General features: G+C 43.5%; 1 protein-coding gene and 1 long non-coding RNA gene across 2 annotated transcripts; both read right to left on the reverse strand.

Annotated features, from left to right (window-relative positions):
• Positions 1-8213: 8213 nt before the first annotated feature.
• LOC112574799 (trypsin-1-like) lies at positions 8214-14267 on the reverse strand. The gene is made up of 8 exons (XM_025256104.1): positions 14017-14267; positions 13519-13671; positions 12417-12508; positions 11787-11884; positions 10755-10872; positions 9877-10027; positions 9176-9315; positions 8214-8850 (listed from the first exon to the last, which is right to left on the reverse strand). Exons 1-8 carry the CDS (start codon positions 14075-14077, stop codon positions 8641-8643), a joined length of 1023 nt encoding a protein of 340 aa, XP_025111889.1. The 5' UTR covers positions 14078-14267; the 3' UTR covers positions 8214-8640.
• A 6579-nt stretch (positions 14268-20846) lies between these two features.
• On the reverse strand, positions 20847-25109 carry LOC112564261. Its single transcript, XR_003099186.1, has 4 exons — positions 25043-25109; positions 24886-24911; positions 24580-24635; positions 20847-21219 (listed from the first exon to the last, which is right to left on the reverse strand). It is a non-coding gene; the product is annotated as an uncharacterized LOC112564261 (long non-coding RNA).
• Between the last annotated feature and the right edge of the window lie 99 nt (positions 25110-25208).

Consider the following 25208-nt stretch of genomic DNA (forward strand, 5'->3'; position numbering starts at 1 on the left):
GCTCCTGCGAGTGTGTCACAATCCCCTCAAGAATAGCTGGAAACATTCGTGAGGATAAACCTAAATTCTCTGGAGGATAAACACCCCAGTCTCCGAGTAAACCAAGCTATCCTCGCCAAGCTGAGCGAAATACTTAACATCGTTTCCTCTAATGTCCATTCCAAGGGTTGAGTTCAAATATCGACTCTCGCGGTTCTGTTCGCTCATCCATGGACCTTCTTCATCTCCCACCATGACGAGGCCTGGAGGGCCGGTGTAGTCGCTACCCACACACACTGGCGCTGACCTCAAGTTTATTGTTAATAATCCTGAGGATATCAAGAGTCACCGCAACCTCGTCTTGAGCGCCGCACACCCGGGGTATGCTGTACCTTGAGCAGCTGCCACACACGACTGTGGCTGAGGTCCTCCAGGTCCTCCTGTTCACGTCACACAGGCTCCTGTAAACGGCTGTAGGGGTCATAGGGCGTTCGAAGACAAAGAAGCAGTCCTGGGTCACGAAAACAGTTGTCGACCTTTACGACCGCGTGTGGGTTGTGAAGAGCGACAGGAAAGGCAAGTCTACGGCAGCTGTCGAACACCCAAGGGTTACAGGAAAGGGATGGAGGCAGTCTGGCAAATGTGAGTTGAAGACAAATGCCGCGAGACGGAACAAGGGAGGACTTCAGCTGACTACACTCAGGCCTCTCGCTTTCTCAAAACTGTCGTGACGAGAGTGAGCAGACGTCAACTGTCAACTGACGGGACTGGTGCCCTCCTGCTGGAAGACGAGGCTGTAGGAAAGGGAGGGACAGACTACTGCTGAAGCCCTCGGCACACCTGTGCGATTGCAGTTTCTTTCTCAGGCCAGCCTCCCTGCAGCCTTCAGGCCCTCTAAGCCTCGTTTTGGAACGAGCCGCGCATGAGGTCCATTGTACATAGCTGTCGTCACTGACATCGTAATTGCTGTCATTGCTGACATGGTACATAGCTGTCATTACTGACATTGTACATAGCTGTCGTCACTGACATCGTACATAGCTGTCATTGCTGACATCGTACATAGCTGTCATTACTGACATCGTACATAGCTGTCGTCACTGACATCGTACATAGCTGCATCACTGACATCGTAGCTGTCATTACTGACATCGTACATAGCTGTCATTGCTGACATTGTACATTACTGACATTGTACATAGCTGTCATTGCTGACATCGTACATAGCTGTCATTGCTGACATTGTACATAGCTGTCATTACTGACATTGTACATAGCTGTCATTACTGACATTGTACATAGCTGTCATTACTGACATCGTACATAGCTGTCATTACTGACATCGTACATAGCTGTCATTACTGACATTGTACATAGCTGTCATTACTGACATTGTACATAGCTGTCATTGCTGACATTGCACATAGCTGTCATTACTGACATCGTACATAGCTGTCATTACTGACATCGTACATAGCTGTCATTACTGACATTGTACATAGCTGTCATTGCTGACATCGTACATAGCTGTCATTACTGACATCGTACATAGCTGTCATTACTGACATTGTACATAGCTGTCATTGCTGACATCGTACATAGCTGTCATTGCTGACATTGTACATAGCTGTCATTGCTGACATGGCAATACTAATACATACTGCATTACTGAATCACTGACATCACATAGCTACTGACATCATAAGCTCATGCTGACATACATAGCTGTCATTGCTTGTGTACATAGCTGTCATTGCTGACTCGTACATAGCTGTCATTGCATTGTACATCAAGTGCTGCTGACATAGCTAGTCATTACTGACTTGTACATTGTACATAGCTGTCCGCATGTGACATCGTACATAGCTGCATAGCTGTCCATTACTGACATCGTCACTGATATAGCTGTCATTAACTGACATTGTACATAGCTGTCAGTATTGACATTGCACAAGCTGTCATTACTGACATTGTATAGCTGTCATTGCTGACATCGTACATAGCTGTCATTGATGTACATAGCTGTCATTACTGACATGTACATAGCTGTCATTACATGTACATAGCGTCAACGACATACATAGCTGTCATTACTGACATCGTACATAGCTGTCATTACTGAATTGTACATAGCTGTCATTACTGACATCGTACATAGCTGTCATTGCTGAATAGCTGTCACATAGCTGTCATTACTGACATTGTACATAGCTGTCATTGCTGACATCGTACACATAGCTGTCATTGCTGACATTGTACATAGCTGTCATTGCTGACATTGCACATAGCTGTCATTACTGACATCGGCTTCATTACTGATACATAGCTGTCATTACTGACATGTACTGGTCACTGACATCGTACATAGCTGTCATTGCTGACATCGTACATAGCTGTCATTGCTGACATCGTACATAGCTGTCATTACTGAGATTGTACATAGCTGTCGTCACTGACATCGTACATAGCTGTCATTACTGACATCGTACATAGCTGTCATTACTGACATTGTACATAGCTGTCATTGCTGACATTGCACATAGCTGTCATTACTGACATCGTACATAGCTGTCATTGCTGACATCGTACATAGCTGTCATTACTGACATTGTACATAGCTGTCGTCACTGACATCGTACATAGTTGTCATTACTGACATCGTACATAGCTGTCATTACTGACATGGTACATAGCTGTCATTACTGACATTGTACATTGCTGTCATTACTGACATCGTACATAGCTGTCGTCACTGACATCGCACACAGCTGTCATTACTGACATGGTACATAGCTGTCATTACTGACATCGTACATAGCTGTCATTACTGACATTGTACATAGCTGTCATTGCTGACATCGTACATAACTGTCATTGCTGACATCGTACATAGCTGTCGTCACTGACATCGTACATAGCTGTCATTACTGACATGGTACATAGCTGTCATTACTGACATGGTACATAGCTGTCATTACTGACATTGTACATAGCTGTCATTACTGACATTGTACATAGCTGTCGTCACTGACATCGTACATAGCTGTCATTACTGACATCGTACATAGCTGTCATTACTGACATCGCACACAGCTGTCGTCACTGACATCGCACACAGCTGTCATTGCTGACATCGTACATAGCTGTCATTACTGACATGGTACATAGCTGTCATTACTGACATGGTACATAGCTGTCATTACTGACATTGTACATAGCTGTCATTACTGACATTGTACATAGCTGTCGTCACTGACATCGTACATAGCTGTCATTACTGACATCGTACATAGCTGTCATTACTGACATCGCACACAGCTGTCGTCACTGACATCGCACACAGCTGTCATTGCTGACATCGTACATAGCTGTCATTACTGACATCGTACATAGCTGTCGTCACTGACATCGTACACAGCTGTCAGTGTTTCACCATCGATGCCAAGTTGATGACATTTGTCATCCATGCTAACATCCAGAGACCCTCAGGAGGCCGTGTCGCTGCTGTAAGCCACTAGAGGCAGCACCGTCAGACCTTGGCCGTCCGCACCACTTCCTTCGTGCGCCACGTACATACGTGTGTGTGGGAGCGCGCATGCGTGTGACGTCAGTATTCCTGGGGAACACAGATGCAAGTATCCGCTGGCACGCTTCGTGTCCTGTAATTATCTGGAATTATCCCCCTTGGAGTTGAAGCATGTGCATTCCTTCATCCTACGTCATGTTATTCACTCCCAACGCCCGGTGTACACTCTCTCACTGTCTCTGTCTCTCTCACAGCGCCCCCATCACCTGTCCCATCACCCCGAGCACCGTGACGCTGACAAGGGGAGATCACACAACAGAGGGCGCTGCAATCGGCGCTAGTGCAATGTATTGTTTCCTCCTCGTGACAGCCGCTGTGAGCGGAGGTCTTCTCTGCCCCTCCCCGCACCCGCCCCTCCACCTCCGCCATGTTGCCATCCATCAGAGGAGACAACTGTTGTTTCACACGCACGGAGTTGTCTCTCCGCTAATCTCTGTGTCGCGTGTCTGTGTCTACAACCACTTGCATGTCACGATAGTGTCGGCAGTCTCTGTCACAGGCAATGATACACGTCACGAATGTTTCAGACTGCTATGGTCATGGTTTGACTACACAAAGAAAGATGTCACGGTGACGTCACATGTTTGTCTACACTGCGATCCGTGTGTGAGGAGCAAGTTTATACAAAGATGTTATGCTAGGAGCTCTTTTATATACACACGTGTAACTTGCTGGTCTGTACAAGGATGTAGTGTGTCACGTGTTTGTCTGTAGAAGGATGTCTGTACAAGGATGCAGTGTGTCACGTGTTTGTCTGTAGAAGGATGTCTACAAGGATGCAGTGTGTCACGTGTTTGTCTGTAGAAGGATGTCTACAAGGATGCAGTGTGTCACGTGTTTGTCTGTAGAAGGATGTCTACAAGGATGTAGTGTGTCACGTGTTTGTCTGTAGAAGGATGTCTACAAGGATGCAGTGTGTCACGTGTTTGTCTGTAGAAGGATGTCTACAAGGATGCAGTGTGTCACGTGTTTGTCTGTAGAAGGATGTCTACAAGGATGTAGTGTGTCACGTGTTTGTCTGTAGAAGGATGTCTACAAGGATGCAGTGTGTCACGTGTTTGTCTGTAGAAGGATGTCTACAAGGATGCAGTGTGTCACGTGTTTGTCTCGCTAAAGATGGCGTTGCACAGGTGTGTTAGTGTCTACAGTTTGTGTAACAGTCGGTGTCAGTGTAGCAGTCAGCTGTGTAGCAATCCACCTACACCTCACACATGAAGTTATCTCCCCCTGCCATCATTGTCACATATACATCTACAGACATCTACGCTGCTGTCACACTCTGTCAGCACGAGAAGACCCCAGGACATGTATAAATATTCATCTATGGCGAGTTCCACAAATCCTCCCAAACTTTCCGAAACCTGAGGAGTGAGTGGGAAACAATTTGTGCAGGAGACAAGGGGCAGGACTCGGGGGCAGGCAAGACCACGGGGGCAAGTGTCCGGGCTGATTGCATCTGGACTAGGTCACGTGTCCGGCCTCGCACTGTTACCTCCAGGCTCTTGTGGCAGTCACACACGTGGAGGCTGGAGGTGGGGGGAGGACAGGTGCCGGTAGTTGTCCCCCCTCAGGTCACACACACGCACGTGGGAAGGATGAAGGGAGGCGAGAGGAATACAAATGTGCGAGTTGTCTTTCCTACAGTTCTCAGTTCACCCGCTGACCATCGTGTGCATCTCTCTCTCTCCAGAGCTTCCATCCATTTCAGTTTCTGTGGCTCCACTGCTAAATAGCACAATAGCAGCTTTGGTAATTTGGTAATTTGGTAATTTGCTGATAATGTTTGGCAAAGTAAACTGTTTACATGTTTGGTTTACTTACTAGTCACACAATCTTACGAAGTCAGGTTTTCTAGTCAGTGGGTGGCAAACATGTTAATCGTGACATTAATATCTTCAGTCAACACTGATTTGTAGCGTGACATGGCGGACATGATACACATTAGTACACATGATCGTGACGTTCATTACACATGGATGTCTGCCGGAAGTTCAATGACATAACATCATGTGACCACCGTGTGCCGTCTACCGGTGTTGTGACAGCGCAGTGACACCAACACCAACGTGTCATCGGGAGACATGGGCCGCGTGCGCACGCCCTCAGGATTATTGCGAGTTTGGGTTTTTCTACAATCACTCTGTTGATGTGTCAGCTGTCGTCACGTGATTCTCACAGTAAACTATTCTGGACAGTCATAAAGCCACATTTCTGTTTGTGTGATCACAAATGTCCGTAACTACGTGTTGTAGTGTTTGTCACAGGTATCGCCGTGTGTTGCTGTCTGTTGTGCCCTGGCTGCTGCCCCTCAGTAAACAGGGGATGTCACTCGTGTCAGGGCCCCACAGCCCCTCCAATCACCTGCACCGAGGACCTTGAGCCGCCGACAGGAGGAGACAAGTGTTGGTGTGGGCGAGGGGAACCTTCACAACCTCGCCAAGAGCGAAGGACAACAGTCGGATGTGACATCACAATGGCACGCAATCCTTGCATCGCACGCGGCGTACATCACGTGCTTCGCCTCTTTTCTGCTTTTCGGGGGAGGAAAGTGGGGAGGGTGGAGAGGTGACTGACAACTCGCCAAATCTTTGGTGACGTGACAGCTGTCGGCTGTGAAGGTGAACAAGGAAGTTGGGGCCAATGTTGCAGCTGCCGCCTGCTTACTTTCTGGCAGGAGGGGGCTTACAGGGGGGCTCGCTGCTAGAGCTCGCTGCTAGAGTGGGTGGCTCGCTGCTAGAGCCCATGCAGCCTCATTTTGAAAAGCTGGAGAGAGCAGTGCATGAATAATTTCCGTTTGACTGTTCAGCCTAAACTTTCGTCTGTGACTGTTAATTCGTTGGAGGATCAGCGAGAGCTGACAGTAGAGCTGACACTTTCCTATCAGCAATCATTTGGCTCTCGCTGCCTAAAGCGGTGAAAAAAAGACATTTAGTATGTTACACAAGGATTCGGCGACAGTCTGTACGTCACATTATGGTACAGACAATCTGTACGTCACATTAGGATGCAAACAATTTGTACGTCACGTTAGGAGACAGACAGTTTATACGTCACATAAGGCTACACCAAGAGTACGTCGCACCGAAATATGGTGACAGTTTGTGCGTCATATTAAGCTACATAGACAGTTTGCACGTCACACCAAAATGTGGCTACATTGTGTACGTCACACTGGGAGACAGTGACATTGTGTACATCAAAACACCATCGATGACGTCTTCCACCTGCGCCCTGATTACCTGAAGCTGTTTTTGATGTCGAAAAAACACAGCGGCGGCACCTTTTGATCTCCCCTGATGCTACGTAACTAGCGGCCGACTGTCACACGGCTAATCCTGGTGAGTGGCTCACTAGCAGCAAACATTAGCTGAACCCTAGTGACGTCGAGTCTTTACAATGGTTCACCGACAGATTTAGTCGCTAACACTCCCTGAGGCGACTTACCGCTCCCTCCCCACCCACCTACCTCCCATCCACCCCCCACAGAGAGAGAGACAGAGACAATTCTTCTACACCTGACATCGTCTACTAGCTGTCTATCGGTGTGTCTTGTCTTCTGTTTGAGTGTGTTGCTACAGCTCCACAGCTGTTTGTCCTGGTGTGTGGCGATAATTAATGGTGTGGTGTGTGGCGGCTGTGTGTGGTGGTAATGAAAGGTGATGTGTGTGGTAGTAATGAAAGGTGCTGTGTGTGGTGGTAATGAAAGGTGCTGTGTGGTGGTAATTAATGGTGCTGTGTGTGGTGGTAATGAAAGGTGCTGTGTGTGGTAGTAATGAAAGGTGATGTGTGTGGTAGTAATGAAAGGTGCTGTGTGTGGTGGTAATGAAAGGTGATGTGTGTGGTAGTAATGAAAGTGCTGTGTGGTGGTAATTAATGGTGCTGTGTGTGGTGGTAATGAAAGGTGCTGTGTGTGGTGGTAATGAAAGGTGAATGTGTGTGGTAGTAATGAAAGGTGCTGTGTGGTGGTAATTAATGGTGCTGTGTGTGGTAGTAATGAAAGGTGCTGTGTGTGGTGGTAATGAAAGGTGATGTGTGTGGTAGTAATGAAAGGTGCTGTGTGGTGGTAATTAATGGTGCTGTGTGTGGTGGTAATGAAAGGTGCTGTGTGTGGTGGTAATGAAAGGTGCTGTGTGTGGTGGTAATGAAAGGTGCTGTGTGTGGTAGTAATGAAAGGTGCTGTGTGTGCTGGAAATTAAGGTAGGGCGAGCTGAGTAGTTGGTTGCGAGTGAGGTTTCATTCACCAGCAGATGGGTGAACCATGGAAAGTAAACTGTAATGAAGGAAAAACTAAGTCGCTAAACGTGAAAGTGTGACCCGATGACCCCAGGACCTACATTCTCAAACTGTTATCTTAGATGACGACACGCCATCTTGACCAGCCTTATCTCAACATCCACACCATCAATGTGTGACCTGAAAACCGCTCTAGTCGCCATGTTGCAGTCGTCGTCCAGCCTGCACAGGTGTGTTAGTGTGTCTGTACAGCTTGTAGAATATTTGTGAGGTATATACAGGTGTGTGCGTTACACTGTCACTCTGTAATGCTGTATTTTATGTAATGAAGGCAGTGCCAACATCAAAGGGTGACGTGTGTCATCACGTCACAGCTCACCACACGTCTGACTGTGATTTTGACAAAATCGTTGAGTCGGTCAACTGCCGGCCACTTTACTGACATGACATGACATGACATGACATGACATGACATGACATGACATGACATGGAGACTACACACAACACATCTCCAGACACCAGACACGATCGTTGCACCTGTCGACTCCAGAGTGAACCCAACGGCGCGAGACGGTCTGCGGGCGTCAGTGTGCACGTCTATGCCGGGCGTGAGCCGTTGAACATGAGTGTGTTTGTCAGTCTGTCCAAGCACCCATGCGTGCATGTGTGTGTGTGTGTGTGTGTTTGTCAGTCTGTCCAAGCACCTATGCGTGCATGTGTGTGTGTGTGTTTGTCAGTCTGTCCAAGCACCCATACGTACATGTGTGAGTGTGTTTGTCAGTCTGTCCAAGCACCATGTGAACTTGTATGGGTGTGTGTTGTCAGTGGGTGAAGGGAGGACTCAGATGTACAGCACACCCGTCGTGTCGGCGCGTTTGCGACTGTCGCCGGTGTAGTAGGTCATCACCGTGTCGATCCAGTCCCTGTAGTAGGCCACGTTGGTGTAGATACCCGGGGTGTAGCTAGCGGCGCACCCGTACCCCCATGATACGATGCCCGCTACTTTCCACACCCCATCCTTGAAATAGACCATCGGGCCACCGGAGTCGCCCTGTTCACCAGATACAGAACAGAATAATGAAGACGACGACGACGACGACGATGATGATGATACACAGCTATCATGATGATGATGACACAAAACACCACTCAGTTAATCAGACAATGAGATGGTCCAGTGTAGTTCTGGTCGTAAAATATAGTAGATGCTGAGTGGGAGTAAACTGCTGTGCATTAAGCAGCCAACCTTAATCAAGTCACGTAACCAGGAATGTGACCTGTGACCTTATGACCCACCCCACCCCACCTTTCTATCGGTCTTGTACTGAAGACACTCCAGTATGCGACCCTTGACCTTGATGTGGTCATCACCTCACCTGGCAAGAGTCCACTCCGCCCATCTTCTGTCCAGCGCAGACCTCGCCAGGGAGGATGGTGCGGTCCATGAGGTAGGAGCACACCTCGCTGGAGATCACCGGCACCTGCGCCTTGTACAGGAAGCGAGTGCCAGCGCCACCTGCGGGACAACGAGGCGAGCACGTCATCAGTGTTACTTCATCAACAGTCGTGAGTGGCTCGGGTTCATTATTTCCCCCTCCATCAGACGCACGTTATGCCAACGGGTACATATACAAGGGGACGTAACTCCTGTCTACGCTTTCCTTCTGCAAGGCCCCTAACTCTTGCGTCTCCTGCTGCTTGCAGTTCGCTGCCAACATGGCGCTCACCAGTCAGACGTTCGGGTTGAAGGACCCACCGAGTCGTTCTCATTCCATTGTCCTGTAGCTGCCTCATCTCCGGGTACACCGCCGGGTGGTGTACCCCACAAGGCACAGACAACTTGCCTGTGGCACGGACAGCTCTTATCGCCCCTGAAGACTGTTGTAAGCGAGGTGCCGGGTCTGGGCTGTCAAACAAGTGCATCTACAGATGTACCCGCCAGTTATGTATGTCTCAAACTCTTCACTACCTCCAGCTAGAGATCTACCCGCCTTCATGACAGTGTACCCGGGACAGGAGAGCATTAACTGAAGACATGACAGCCATAAGGACAAGGTGGGGGTAACAACAAGGGTACCTGAGTGGGAGGCGCCCCAGCCAGTGATGGTGCACGTCACACCCTGAAACATCTCCGTCTTGTCGGGTAGACACACGGGACGGACGTACTGCGAGTACATGTTGACCCCACTGGTGGCCATCCTCAGCATGGCGATGTCGTTGCCGTAGTCCTAAACATGGCGGCACGTGGACAGTGATACACACTGAGGGTGGTGTACAGACACAGCGATACAGCGCGTGTACAGACACAGCGATACACACTGAGGGTGATGTACACACATAGCGATACACAGCGTGTACAGACACAACGATACACACTGAGGGGGGTGTACAGACACAACGATACAGCGCGTGTACAGACACAGCGATACACAGCGTGTACAGACACAGCGATACACACTGAGGGTGGTGTACACACACAGCGATACACAGCGTGTACAGACACAGCGATACACACTGAGGGTGGTGTACACACACAGCGATACAGCAGCGTGTACAGACACAACGATACACACTGAGGGTCGTGTACAAACACAGCGATACACACTGATGGTCAGGTACACACAGCGATACACAGCGTGTACACACACAACGATACACACTGATGGTCGGGTACACACACAGCGATACACACTGAGGGTAGTGTGCAGACACACAATTCACACTGACAACACAGCAGTACACTGACCGTATACACTACAATACATAGATACTGTCAAGTGCCATTAGCTTGCCTATAGGGCCGGAAGATGGCGCTATATAAGTTCACATTATTATTATTTATGATCTGAAAGCCTTATTAATTAATTTCCACTGATTCGCCGTCAATCTGACATGAATAAGCGAGAGTGTAGACAAGTCATTAACCTGAGTAAAGAGAGTGGGGCGGTCACTCACCTTGGAGAAGCCGCTGTGGATGACGAGGGTGTCCAGCTTCACCAGCTGCTCGTGACCGTCCGTCACGCCCCGGTCGTACTCGCCCAGAATTCCGTTCCACGCGAAAGGGTTTTTGTTTCTAGTGGAACACGTGATGTAGATTACAGGTGAGATGAAAAACATGTGAGGTGGATTGCAGGTGAGATGGACTATAGGTGTATATCTTTTATTGACTTCATGGACAGCAGTTGCTGAGCTATGTGGAAGTCATCATCATGCCATGGATACAAATAACTACCTGCACAGCCTCACTCACATCCAGCGCCAGACAACAACAAGGTGCTCACACATATAAACTATTCCACCTAATCGTGATTCATGTCCTATTATTATTATTAGTCGTGTAGTGAGGATTAGTCGTGTTGCGTGACGTGTTGCTGCTGGCCTTTCTTTTGAAGGCTGATGTTCTCTCACGACTCCGTCAGACACGTCACCGTGTTATTTGTTATTTTTCTACCCTGTTTGTGTCAGACTGTTACGTCACCAAGTCACTTGTTATTTTTTCTACCCTGTGTTCGACTGTTATGTCAGCAAGTCACTTGTTATTTTCTACCCTGTCTGTGTCAGACTGTTACGTCACCAAGTCACTTGTTATTTTTCTACCCTGTGTTCGACTGTTATGTCAGCAAGTCACTTGTTATTTTTCTACCCTGTCTGTGTCAGACTGTTACGTCACCAAGTCACTTGTTATTTTTCTACCCTGTCTGTGTCAGACTGTTACGTCACCAAATCACTTGTTATTTTTCTACCCTGTCTGTGTCAGACTGTTACGTCACCAAGTCACTTGTTATTTTTCTACCCTGTCTGTGTCAGACTGTTACGTCACCAAGTCACTTGTTATTTTTCTACCCTGTCTGTGTTCGACTGTTACGTCACCAAGTCACTTGTTATTTTTCTACCCTGTCTGTGTTCGACTGTCAGTGAAGCTGAGACATGAAGCTAATAGTCATGAGCGAGGAAGTAAGAGGCAGAGGTGTCAGGCCTGGTCCTCACTGGTCGAAACAGTGAGCTGCGGTCAGAATCCACTTCTCACTGATCAGAATCCCACCACACATGTGTTGCCCGTTGTTGGTGAACGACCGCAGCGACACCTACAACCATAACACACATCATCTGGTGTGGATGTGTGGTGTGAACGAGGGCGCATGTCACACCGTGTGGTGTGACTATGTTAAGTGGGTGTGAGAACATGTTAGTAACATATAGTGTTATACACGTGGAATATGTATGAGAACATGTTAGTAACATACACTGTTATACACGTGGAATATGTATGAGAACATGTTAGTAACATACACTGTTATACACGTGGAATATGTATGAGAACATGTTAGTAACATATAGTGTTATACACGTGGAATATGTATGAGAACATGTTAGTAACATATAGTGTTATACACATGGAATATGTATGAGAACATGTTAGTAACATACACTGTTATAAACATGAAATATGAGGTAACACACACTGTAATAAACATGGAATATGTATGAGAATATGATGGTGGTGACATACACTGTTATTAGAATACAATGCAATACAATACAACTTTATTCATCCGCAAGGGATTAGTGCTATGATACAATGATTTAGATATAAAAGACGACGAGGAGGATTGTTACCTGCCATGGGAATTCCCCACGAGCTGTCAGCGTACCCCCCACTATCCTTCTGGAGGGGGGAAGTTGTTCAGGAAATGTGACGCCACACTGACCTACATGTGTCAAAATGACAGTAATTACTCATTATAACACTGACCTACGTGTGTTAAAATAACAGTAATTACTCATTATAACACTGACCTACATGTGTCAAAATGACAGTAATTACTCATTACAACACTGACCTACGTGTGTCAAAATAACAGTAATTACTCATTATAACACTGACCTACGTGTGTCAAAATAACAGTAATTACTCATTATAACACTGACCTACATGTGTCAAAATGACAGTAATTACTCATTATAACACTGACCTACGTGTGTCAAAATAACAGTAATTACTCATTATAACACTGACCTACATGTGTCAAAATGACAGTAATTACTCATTACAACACTGACCTACGTGTGTCAAAATGACAGTAATTACTCATTATAACACTGACCTACATGTGTCAAAATGACAGTAATTACTCATTACAACACTGACCTACGTGTGTCAAAATAACAGTAATTACTCATTATAAACTGACTACGTGTGTTAAAATAACAGTAATTATCATTATAACACTGACTACATGTGTCAAAATGACAGTAATTACTCATTATAACACTGACCTACATGTGTCAAAATGACAGTAATTACTCATTATAACACTGACCTACATGTGTCAAAATGACAGTAATTACTCATTATAACACTGACCTACGTGTGTCAAAATAACAGTAATTACTCATTATAACACTGACCTACATGTGTCAAAATGACAGTAATTACTCAGTATAACACTGACCTACATGTTTGTACTAATTATAAGCATGTCTAGGTGTGCCAGTCAGTACACGGAGCAGCTTGTCTTAGTGTCAAACACAGTCTGGGTGTTTAGAGGTCTGTCTCACTGCTAGTATGTCGACCTCTGATAGATGGGAAGGTCTTAACACCTACACACACACTCACACATGATGATGATGATGATGGATGACGACGACGACGACGACGATGAGAAGGGTTTCTGTAGATTACAGGACACCCGGAGAGAAAGGCGTGTATTTCTCTTACCTGCTCTTAAGGGTGGGACTGGGGTGCCTTTAGCAAAAGGAGGGATGCAGCACATTTCTTGGAAGCCACAGCCACCCAGGTAGGCGGTGTACCCGCTCAAACAGGTGTTGAACACGGAGTTGATACATGTGCCCCCGTATGTCGTTTCGCATGCTGTACGAACACACACACACAGAGATACACAAGAGACATATATGCACAAGACAGACACGCACGCACAGACAGAACGAACGAGCAGCAGTGCAGTAACACACACTTAAAGTTATTCTCTCCTTCCCTCCCTCACTCTTTGTCCGTCTTGTCTTCTTTGCATCTCTTTACTACTTTCTTCAGCACAGCCATGACAGCCGACCTTTACTTCAGTGCCGCCAGTCCCCCAGATGTTGTTATTAATGTGTTATGTGTAGGTTCCGTTCCTCTCAGGCATTTTATCTCTTCTACTTCTGTCTGATAAACAGTCCACCCGGCTAGCATTGTCTGATAAATCTCGCCTCTTACCGTTGTCGCCACCCGCCAGCGCCACCCGCCACGAGACGAGCAGAAGACACAGCAAGATCATCGTCGCCTCCAGTCCTCGCCCACCCGATGAAGTCGGAAAGTCACTGAGTCTTGTCGTCTGCACGAGCTCCCTTCTGACCGTATTTACGGTAGTAGTGTAAATGTCGGTCACAGTTTATGTACCACAAAGTTTTTCTTGTTCGTTTACTAGGAATACTGAAAGTAAGTAAACATCCCACAACACCCGCAGCTGACATTAACTCGTTATTGGCGCTTTTCTCTTTTTCCATTTTTTTTCTTTGTTTTGTTTTTTTTGTTTGTTTTTGTTTTTTGTTTTTGGGGTTTTTTTTAAAAAAGATCAGGGGTCTGTCACTGAGTTGCATTGTTGGAGGTGGTTCGTCGTTTACTTGTTTTCGCAAGTTCCATGTTTGTGATTGTGAACGAATAATGGCTTTAATTTACTTTGTCTCAGTGTTATTCTTGTGCGTCCTTCATATTTACTTTGCTGTCATCTAGGATTCGGTCGATCAAAACTTCTTCTGACGGTCAGAAATAAGCAAACATCGTCCAAATGTCGTGTAGTTTAATCTTGTTTGTTTATTTGTTACATTCATTCTTTCCTTCTTTCTTCATTTTTTTTACTTTTTTTTCTTTCCAAACTTTTCTTCTCTCTCGCTTAAGTTCCTTCTCCTCCACCCCTTCTCTATAAGAGTGTGCGTGCTTGTGCGTGTGTGTGCGCGCGCGTGCGACTGATTGAACCCGAGAGGCCAGCAGAAAGTACAGCTGTGACGGCTCCGTCAACTACACGAGTTCCGTCTGCTTCAAGACCCTGGCAAGACGCCGGCAAGACCCTGGAAAGACCCCCTGGCAAGACGCTGGCAAGATGCTTGACAAAGCTTTGGTCATGTGTCGCCTGCAGTGGGGCGTTCAACCAGAAGCTGTTCCTTCATCTCCATGTTCACCAGTTCAACCATACGTCACTCGCTCTCATGTCCCCATCTCACCCACACGTCACTCGCTCTCATGCCCCCATCTCACCCACACGTCACTCGCTCTCACAACCCTCCCATTCACCCAAAGCGTTTTAAAATGATAAATACCTACAATACGTGGCTGTGGAAAGTGTTGCCATTGTAAACAGTCCTGACTAACCCATAAGTCGTCTTGCATGCATCCGCGAGTCATCGGCTGCTGTCAGTTTTACGTGTTACGTACGGTAGGAGAGAAAGAGAAAGGAGGGGAAGGGACGGGGAGTGACGTCACAGCTGACGATCACAAACGGCCAGAAACTGGCTTATCAACCGTTGAGCCCAAGATTTGCTGTCTACACCCAGATAAGCCATCTCATCCTGGCGCGTGCTATCTGCACCACATCCGGTCAGGTCAGCATTTCACTTAGAACTTGTAGGTCAGGGTAACAGACACAGAGAGAGGTCAGGTCAGCAGTTCACACAAGTCAGATGGCGACACTCGTAAGACACCAGGAACCTCTACTTTCAACACTCAAGGGACGTAAGCTGTTCTTTGGTCATGTGACCCGCCACGACACCCTGTCCAAGACTGCCATTCAAGGCACCTTGGAGGGTAGTGCACACCGCGGTGGTGAGAGGAAAAACTGACTTACGAAGGTCCAAGACTGGACAGGTCGTCGTGTACAGGACCTGCTGACTGTCGCCCACAGTAGACAAGATGGCGGCCTGTCAGTTGCTAGTCTATCCCTGTGATCCTCCCAAACACAGATGGCGGTCAAGGGATGACCGACTGTGTGACGGACATTGCGGTACCATATTACAGAATATCTCGATGTCGCCTAAAGACAAGTCTTGCGGTACTGCAATGGCGATGGATGGAGGGCTATCTCCCAAAGACGGGTACTGCTGTTGTATATTTATATAAATCTTAGTGTTGCTCCATCTACTGTGATCGACAAGTCTGCATGGACCTTCTTAACAGGTCACATTTCACATCTCGTCCCTTGCGTGACTATATTTGCCAATGTATGACGTCAGATATTATCCTGTACGTGTGCATCTTGGCAAAGTTTAACGTCACATATTGGTATGTGACTATATCTGGCAAAGTATTAGGCCACGTATACGTATATTAGGCCACGTGACTGTATACAACGTCACACATTGTCCAGTATGTGACTTTCTGGCAAGCTTTTACACCCTGTACTCAACAAAAGCATCTGGATCAGAAGGCTTCATCAACACACACACACACGCGCGTGCTTCCCGAGATGACCCTCGGCCTACTCCCGGTGAGCAACTGGCCGCTGGACTGTGAAGATGGCGGCGTGACCAGGCTCCCCTCACTCTGTTGGCTTCATCAAACGTTTTGCTCATTTCCGGCCTGAAATCAAGTCAGCGCCAGTCACAGCCGCGGGTCTGGGACACATGGACGCCTTGGAAATAAAATTGTAGTCGCAGCCTCGGTGGTTAGATGATGTATCCGTGCACTCACACAAGCTGCAGGCTACCTACTCTTGCACACACATCGAGACAGTCCCTCAGCTGTTTCCTGTAGCCCGCAATTACCACAACACCAGCAGACAGCTGTCGTGATAAGAGAAAATCGGCTTCTTCTTCTGCCAAGATTTTCTGCTTGTGGTTTTTAGTCTTGTTCAATATGGTTGTCAATATTACTCGGGGGACTGACAGCGCTGTGGGTGCCATTGCTTGGTGGAGCTATAGACGGGATTTGAGTGGAAGGGTGAAGGGAGGAGGTGAGGAGGTGAGGACATGGCGCAATGACAGATTGAACCTGTTGCAAGGCATTCCGCTCTTTTCCACGATGTTCCATAACATTTTTTTTTTTTTGCCTCATTGGGCGAGCTCGTCGTTCTTCTGCTCTTAGTGTCCTCACACTCCAGGTGCCGATGGCGAATCTTCTGGTGATTTGGGTTTGGGGGTTACCAGTCGCAAACTTTCCACCTTGGCCCTGATGTACTGCTTTAAGTGTGACCCTTGTTGACCCGGCGATGACCGGTCCTTTAAAGTGGTGTAATGCACAAGAAAGGCATTTTTAGCCACAGTCGGCACAGTGAATACGACTGAAAATATAGCGCATAAAGATAGTGAAAGCATATGAAGTATGTACATGTATCGCGGAAAATTCATTAACAGAAGTATCTTTAGACTGCTTTCCAGTAACCGAAACAAAAAGGAGTAAGACCTGGAAATAAATGGTACAATTTGTAACGGTACGTTGCTTTCAAATAATAATTATGCATAATTGCCTTTGCAGTCAACATTTCTCCCACAAAGAAAGCCCCAGAGTATATCACTATTTACTAACAAAGGTTCACGCAATCTTATATGGTGCGTGTTTTCTGTGGAAAATAATGTAGACCTGTTTACCCTCGGTCATCATGGCAAATCCTTAGTATTATGGGAATCACAAAAATTACGGCTAAGTCGAAAATTTACAGGATATTTTTTTCAGCTTTATTTTCTTTTATTTCGGTCTTCGGTTTATTTCTTGCTGTTGGATAGCTTTCAAATCGTCGAGCTGATGCCCATTTACGACTTTAGCTTTCGTTGTAGGAAATTGGTGAAGCAGTAGTCGTACGCACGGAGTGTCACCATCACCGACATGCACGGCTAATGGGAGACAACTACTTAATATAACAAGTTGACATCCGCTGTTAGCTCCCGTGATCAGCGCCATCTTGGAGTCGCTTGCGGCTTCTCATTTCGACACGAATGACTCAAACTGAAAATGGCAAGAAAATATTAATATTTAAATTCTAATGTTTGTTCTAATAAAATGTGTTTGGTACTTTATTGTATATATTGTGTACAGTGCAAGAAAACAACCCACCCAACACAGAAAACGCATAGGGTACAGAAGCAGACAGACAGCCCCTGATCCACAAACTATTTGATCTCAAAACTATAACAAAGAAGAACACCAAAACCAAACCACTGCAGAAAGCAAAGCTCAAACTAAGACCCACATAACAATAACACTCATGATCCAGAGTCCGAGGCACAACCTTTCTAGGAGTATACAACCCCGACAACATAAGAATCTCCATCAGACTGCCAAAGCATACCTCAATCTTCACACCTAATCTGACAGCTCTTCAGACACACCTTAAAAGGAAGGACACAACATGACAATACCTACTAATATCACTCACTGTCAGCACTCCAGGCGCCGAAACACAAATCCTCAAACTGAATAGACATAATATATGAGATACTGTCTCTCATAAATAAGATTAACCATTTAGTATGTTCCTTACTTTCTATAAATAAGGCTGGTTTCGGTATGCATGCATGAGTGTCATTGTCGGATTGAGAGGAATGTTTAATTTGACGACCACCTGCCTTGGTGAAATTTATTTTTACAAATCAGTCTGCCAACTGCCACTAGTTTGCATTAATAGTTTTGGTTCAGTATTGTGGTGGTTTTTGCAAATTGTTTGATTTTTTTGCTGTGGGACATACTATGGGCCATAAGAGAACCAACTTTTGTGTTGCGCCTTTATCCTTTGTGTTTTAGAAATAGATGTAACAATGACCAAAATGAAAAACCCAATGCCTAAATTTCAAAATTATTTTTCCGGCTTGATAGCTATTGATGAGTAAAGTACAAGTAGCAGAAGAGAATTCCTTTCCAAACTGATGTGCAGGTAATCTGTGCGTTCTTGGGAATACACTTTGTAATGGGATATCATGTGGTTCCATCCTCGAGGGACTACTAGTCCACTGAACCTGATCTCCAGGTGTCATGTGTTGCTAATGTGATGCTTCAGAATCACTTTGAAGTAGTTTTAAATAATGCCTTACACTTTGCAGACAATGAAGAGATGCTTCTGAGAACAGATCCCTTCAGTTGATGCTTTCAAAATGTACGAAACCCAAGCAAACAACAATCAGTTGATGAACACTTGATAAAATTCAAGGGTTACAACACAATGAAGCAATAAATAAAAAACCCAAATAGGGATACAAGATGTGGTAGGCATCACTTGAAGACCAATTATTATCTGTATCAATTCTATTTGTACATAAGGAAGAAAACTGAAACTATGGACTAGGAAAGGAAGTGGTTATGCTAAGCCACTTGAACATTGGTTTAAGAGTTTACATTTATAACTTCTCCAATTGACCACTGCTTCAAATAAAGTCACAAGAAAAAGAAATATCCCTGTGCAGAATTATGTGTTGATACGAAAATACATGCTAAAAAAATCTCAAGACAATTATATGAAACACAGAGAAAGCCTAATGTTGTCACCAAGTGATATTGCCTGTGTCAAGAGAATGGACATGTCTATTGTGCCTTGTCCTGAACTTGTTGCCTACAACAAATGTATGGGTGGCATCAATCTCATGGATCAGAAAAAGATTACATTTGAAGTTGATCAAAGGTCAAATGTAAAAAACTAATTTCAAATATTTTTCGATTTGTTGGACATAGGGGTGGGCAATGCTCATTGTCTTTTTGTGTAGATGAATCAGGAATTTGATCCTGAGTAAAAGGAGATGTCACAGCTTGAGTAGTAATGATAGCAAGAGCACTCAGGAATTTACACAAACAAGAAAAGAAATATTCCATCAGGACCTCTTCAAGGCAGCAAAAAGATCATGCCAACCCCACGACCTGAACATAACCTTGTCAAAGAAGAAAACCTTAAGATGCCAAATGTGCACTAGGACAAATTTGAAAAGACTGCCAATATGTGTAGTCCTATATGTCATGTTCGCTTGTTCTACAAATCACTTGGCTGCTTTAAGAAGTACCATCCATAAATACTATACATTAAACACATAAATTATAGATCTTTGTTCACATCACACAGCAATATTGTTTCTGATGTTCCATAACAGCAATACATTTGATCACTATTCGGATAAACAACATTGATAAAACCCATCTCGCATTAAGACTTTTCCCTTCCCGAGCATAGAAACATGTCCATGCCGTTTCTTGGAAACTATGAAGAATATCAGTTTGAAATAAACATTTTTGGAAACTACGTCAGTGACTAAATGTATATGCGTACAATCCTAACAGTCCTCAAAGGGAAAGTTCTTTTACATTCCATCCCATATAGAATAAAAGGAAACGAAGAGGCTGATATACAAGCTAGACCAGCACTAAAAGAATGTGCGATAACACCACCCTAGACATCTCTATTTCACCTGCATAGACAAATAGCCTCTAACCTAGCAAGGTGGCAAGAGAATACAGACATGAAGGTAAAGTGTTTTGTAGCAAGACAGGCTCAAGTGAAAACTGAAACTTTGAATTTTACAGGTCAGTTGACTATTTTTGCAATCTTTTCTAGATTCACATTACAGGTTGAGATTCCACATACATTTCTTGTAATATCTAATACATTCTGACTGAAATTACTTTCCTGAAAAACCTGACAGTTCACCCCGACATGACAATAATTTAGCCGTGATAAATGAAAATGTAAAAAGTTTTTTTTTTATTTGTTGCATTTGCTCTTCTATATATTTGTATCAAAATCCAAGATGAAAGCCAGTTACCATCCAGAAACCTTAAGAAATTATCTCAAGAGAAGGAAGGCAAATGGCATTGGTCTCATGTAAGAAACATTTGGAATTGCAAGTTTTACATCTTCCCTTCAGCTACAAGTGTACATGTACACTGGAATATTAACTTGCATAACTTTTTTAAAAAGCAAGCAGTTTTAGAACCTTTGCGTATATCCTTTAGTAGTCAATAACCACTTTATTTTCTGCAGTGCTTGCTATATTTCTTCTTGTGCTACCAAGTGAAGTTCAACCTAATACATATTCGAGTTGCATCAATACTTCCAGACACTAATATAGAAACACTAGTAATACTTTTCTCATCCTTTATTGAAAAGTGGAGGGGACAAAGCAGAAAACATTTAAAGAGAAATGAAGTCAAATGTAGGTAAATTGCAAGTTCACACCACTGCTCAACACACACATGCTCAGGATCAAATCCAACTGGAAAAGATGTGTACGTGATGTTCAGTTTAGTCCTCAAATTGGGGCATTTCAAAATGAAAACTGCCATGCCATTAGCAGATATCCTGGGAGCTGCAACATCTGTGATTTCCCAGGATGGAGCCCAATGGCCGCGAGTCTGCTGAAATGACTGAGCACATGCAGCTTGCAAGGAAACCCTGACAGCTCTTCTCTCACATCTGAATTCTGCCGAGGAATGTGACACACCCTCTACTTTGATCTGAAACAAATTGACACGAATTAAATATCTATGTAAGCAGAGGTGACGTGAGAAAATAGCCAACTTAAATTAAGCGATAGGACCATGGCTAATAGCGAGATAAATACTGATATACACTTTTGGCTATAAATTTGTTTTTATGCTATTTTTTTTCACCTGTTCACAAGGCGATATTAAATTTGGAGTTTACATCACGCAGTCTGATGTATACTATTAATATTTCTATTATTTTTTAGTATTATTTCTCTTTACCAAAACTTAGAAGCCCCAAAAGTATTTCTTTCACTCCTGGGTCACTTATTTACAGTTGTTGGCTTATTAGGTCCTGCTAAAATATTGGCTCATACCCTATGCAGTAACATCAGCATAAAAGACAAACGAAATATTCTGATTTACAATAAAATAATACTGGCGAGTTAATTATTAATCAAAAATACAGCTTTGCAACCAAAGTTTTTAAAAAGCACGATGAAGTTGACATCGCTGACATCCAAAGCAACAGCCGTATTGTTAAGAATCCTCTTGTTGAAAACCTTCATCATATTAATTTCTGTGTTATGGATATGATAGAATTTTTGTTATTTTAACTCAGGGATACTGAGAACCGACAAAACAATCTTACATTAGGTACATGGTAACTTTTAATAAATCCAGTTGAGCAATGCACAAAAATTGTCAAGCTGGTCATCATGCAATCCAAGTGACAGACTTGGGGTGTTTTACACTGATCTAAGGTTTTATCAAGTCAAAGGGACCAGCCTTGCAGATACCACATAAATGAAAAGCATACTAAGGCAAGAGCTTAACCCAAGACAGCCAAAACTAGCTTTAATGGTGACCCCATCCCCAAAAACTGTCGACAAAGATATTTTTGCACATCTCAATAATATTTAATAAAGCCTGGAAAATTTACCATTAAATCTAGTGCATTTAAATGCAAAACTCTGCTTTTAAAGCATTGTAGAACACCTACCCTTAAATGAATTTGTTAAAAATTGTGAACACTGAAAATTCCTTTTAAGTTATCCAAGACTATTCTTGTCAAAATAAACAAAAAAAATATTCCTAAGGCAACACTACAATTTGCAGTATTTTACCATAGGTAAGCTGACCGATATTTTCGTTAGAACACTTTTATGGATGTTACATGTATGAAAAATTTTCTTGAATGATCTTTTCAGCTTAGGTGGGGTTTACCACACTCGCTGCAGGTTTACAATGTCCACGATTTATATAGTCAAATATTGTGCTTATGAAGGAACACATTCTCAGCACACGAAACAAGAGACATGGACAGAATATGGATGGAAAGAAAACTGCAGACAAGTAATAAAAGCTGCAAAGAGTGGTTAAAAAAATAATAATAAAATAAATAAAAACAGTATGGAAGTAAATCTGCAAAAAGACTTGTCTTCGACTGTAACAGGATGAAACTTCCTAGCAGTACTAAACGTCTCGGTTCAAACTTCCGATGGATTAGTAAACATTTTCTTAGGTTTATTTATCAAAACCAGCTCAAAGCATATTGTGCATAATTTTGCTTTTGCAATGTTATTTTATGTCGTATGTCCTGTAATGTTTCGTCCTTTACTTTTATTTCAATTAAACTGTCAATCGAAGATTCACATGACCGACAGGCTTTATTTTTCTTCGCTTCATGACGACACGTTTGGTTTCGCTGCTGTGCCTTCGAATAGTACGCTGATATTTTCAAAATATGCTTGTATAATTTTGCTTTTACAATGTTATTTTATTTCTAGCAAGAGCCAAGTGGAAAGTACTTGATGTGGTGCCCTTATTTACCCAGATTCAGCAATAAAGCCATATTTCAGATGGAATTCCAAATTCTTAGTTTACTTTCCCATTGTCAAGCAGCTCTAGCATGTAACATGAGTTATCATTAGGCATCAACATGCGTTTTACAATTTCATTCACCATCAGTAACATGCGCAGACTATACCGAGACGTTTAGTACTGACGGGAAGTTTCATCCCGTTACACCGACAACCAATGAACAGGTAAGAGGAAGCGAAGGGCTTAAAACTTGACTAGTATTCTGATTGCTATAAAGAGTAATGCTTATACAACAAATCTTAAACCCATCGAGTCATTACTTTTATTTTTAACCCCTTACCTCCAAGTTGATATTTTATAGCTGTTTGATTTTTTTGGCAGAGCGATCACTTTACTAGTATTAATAGTACTATTTACTTGTAAGATCTATTTATTTAAAAAAATCAACAACCATTTTTAGCAGGTTTAGTAATACTGTGGAACCTTGGATAACTATCACAATTCGTTCTGGAAAATAGGTTGGTACCCAAAATGTTCAGTATCCCAAATTTCCCCATAAGAGATAGGAAGTAGATGGAATTGGTTCCTGCTGCAGGATGTAACCTATGATTTTTCTAAATTCTTTAAAAACTTCAAGGACCCTAACTTGTTTAAACCAGCTTCCTCCCCATGCCTTGTGATGCTGTGGATTGTTTTTCTGTGCCTCAATTTCTCAAACCAGCCTTGACTAGCTTTGAAAACAAAATCACTAGCAGCACTTGCTTGTTCCTGGGGTTTTCTTCTGCAAATCATCATTGATTTGCAACAATTCTAACAAATGAATGACTCGCTGATGCTAACATCTTCTGTTTATTGTTTATATACACAAGCAACAATTGTTCTACTTCTTCCATTATTTTATGCCTTTGCTTTTTTAAAATACATGTACTCACTCCTTTTCAAAACATTAGCTTTTATAGACTGCTCTTTTTGCTTTAAAATGTGTATACCTGACACACACACATGCCTCCTTCATACTTTGAAATTTCCTTTTTCAACTGTTGACCAATTTCCTTTGAACTACCTTCCTCTTAACCTTCTGTCGAGCCATGACTAAGTTTTTCCACTAGGCTGTTTAAATATTAAACACTATTGTGTTTCCACCAACCATTAAGGCGACTATGAACATAAACAAAAAACAAATAATTGCCAGCGGCAGTGTTTAGTTATAAGTAATAACTGGCAACAATACCGACGACTAAATTGCTGAAGTATGTTAAATGAATCATTAGCTTGCAGATATCAATTCATGAGCATCTGACAACCATACAAGATGCTACTGTATCTGCAAATGCAAGCATGATAACTGAAAGCACACTAATTTCATTTTGAAACATTACAAGTAGTGTACAACTGTACTCAAATATGTGGCTGCCACATATCCCCTATTAAAAGAGCATCGTTGTTACGCTGGTAAACGGGAGAATCAGCGCAGCTGATAGCCGACGAAAACTACTTCCAAAGATGAAGCTGCTTATCGTGATCTGACATGCAGGACAGCATCAAGTAAACTAGTAAAATATTTACCTTGCCCTCATCTTTCTGCGCTTGCGCTTGAGCCTCCTCATTCTCTTCTTCCTCCACTGAAAATAGAAAATATAACACTAACGATGTTGCTAAAAATGTGCACAACACAAATTATGCTTTTCTTTACCCAAATATATTTTTCTGGTGAACAACTATCGTATTACGGTATCCTGATGTAAGAAATTGTTAAAAAGCTATTCCTTTTAGCAGTTATAAAGTCGACGTTGAGATTACAGATATGTTACATTCACAATGTAGATGGTTTCGTAGTGCCCAAGCACGAGTCTGTTAAGTCCAATTACTCACCTTCGCCCTCATGATTTCTTGTGGAACTGCAACAAAACAATACCAAAGACTGTTACAGAGATTTAATGTTACTTTTGGGGACTATTTCCTACACGGATGTCAAATTACTGACAAAGATTTTAAAAAGATTCTATTTCTTTGTCGCCGCGATGCTTACCCTTTCAAAATTCCAACCGGAAGGACATGTGCAGGAAGTTTAGCCACGAAGGAAAGTTTTCAAAATTACCCGAAAAGAATATTTTTGTCAAAAAATGACAATTTGACGATATTGTGTTGATAAAACTTCTTTAGGATTCATTATTTTATAATATAAGTTATCTTTT

Source organism: Pomacea canaliculata, linkage group LG1, assembly GCF_003073045.1.
Source record: "Pomacea canaliculata isolate SZHN2017 linkage group LG1, ASM307304v1, whole genome shotgun sequence".
Classification (NCBI taxonomy): Eukaryota; Metazoa; Mollusca; class Gastropoda; order Architaenioglossa; family Ampullariidae; genus Pomacea; species Pomacea canaliculata.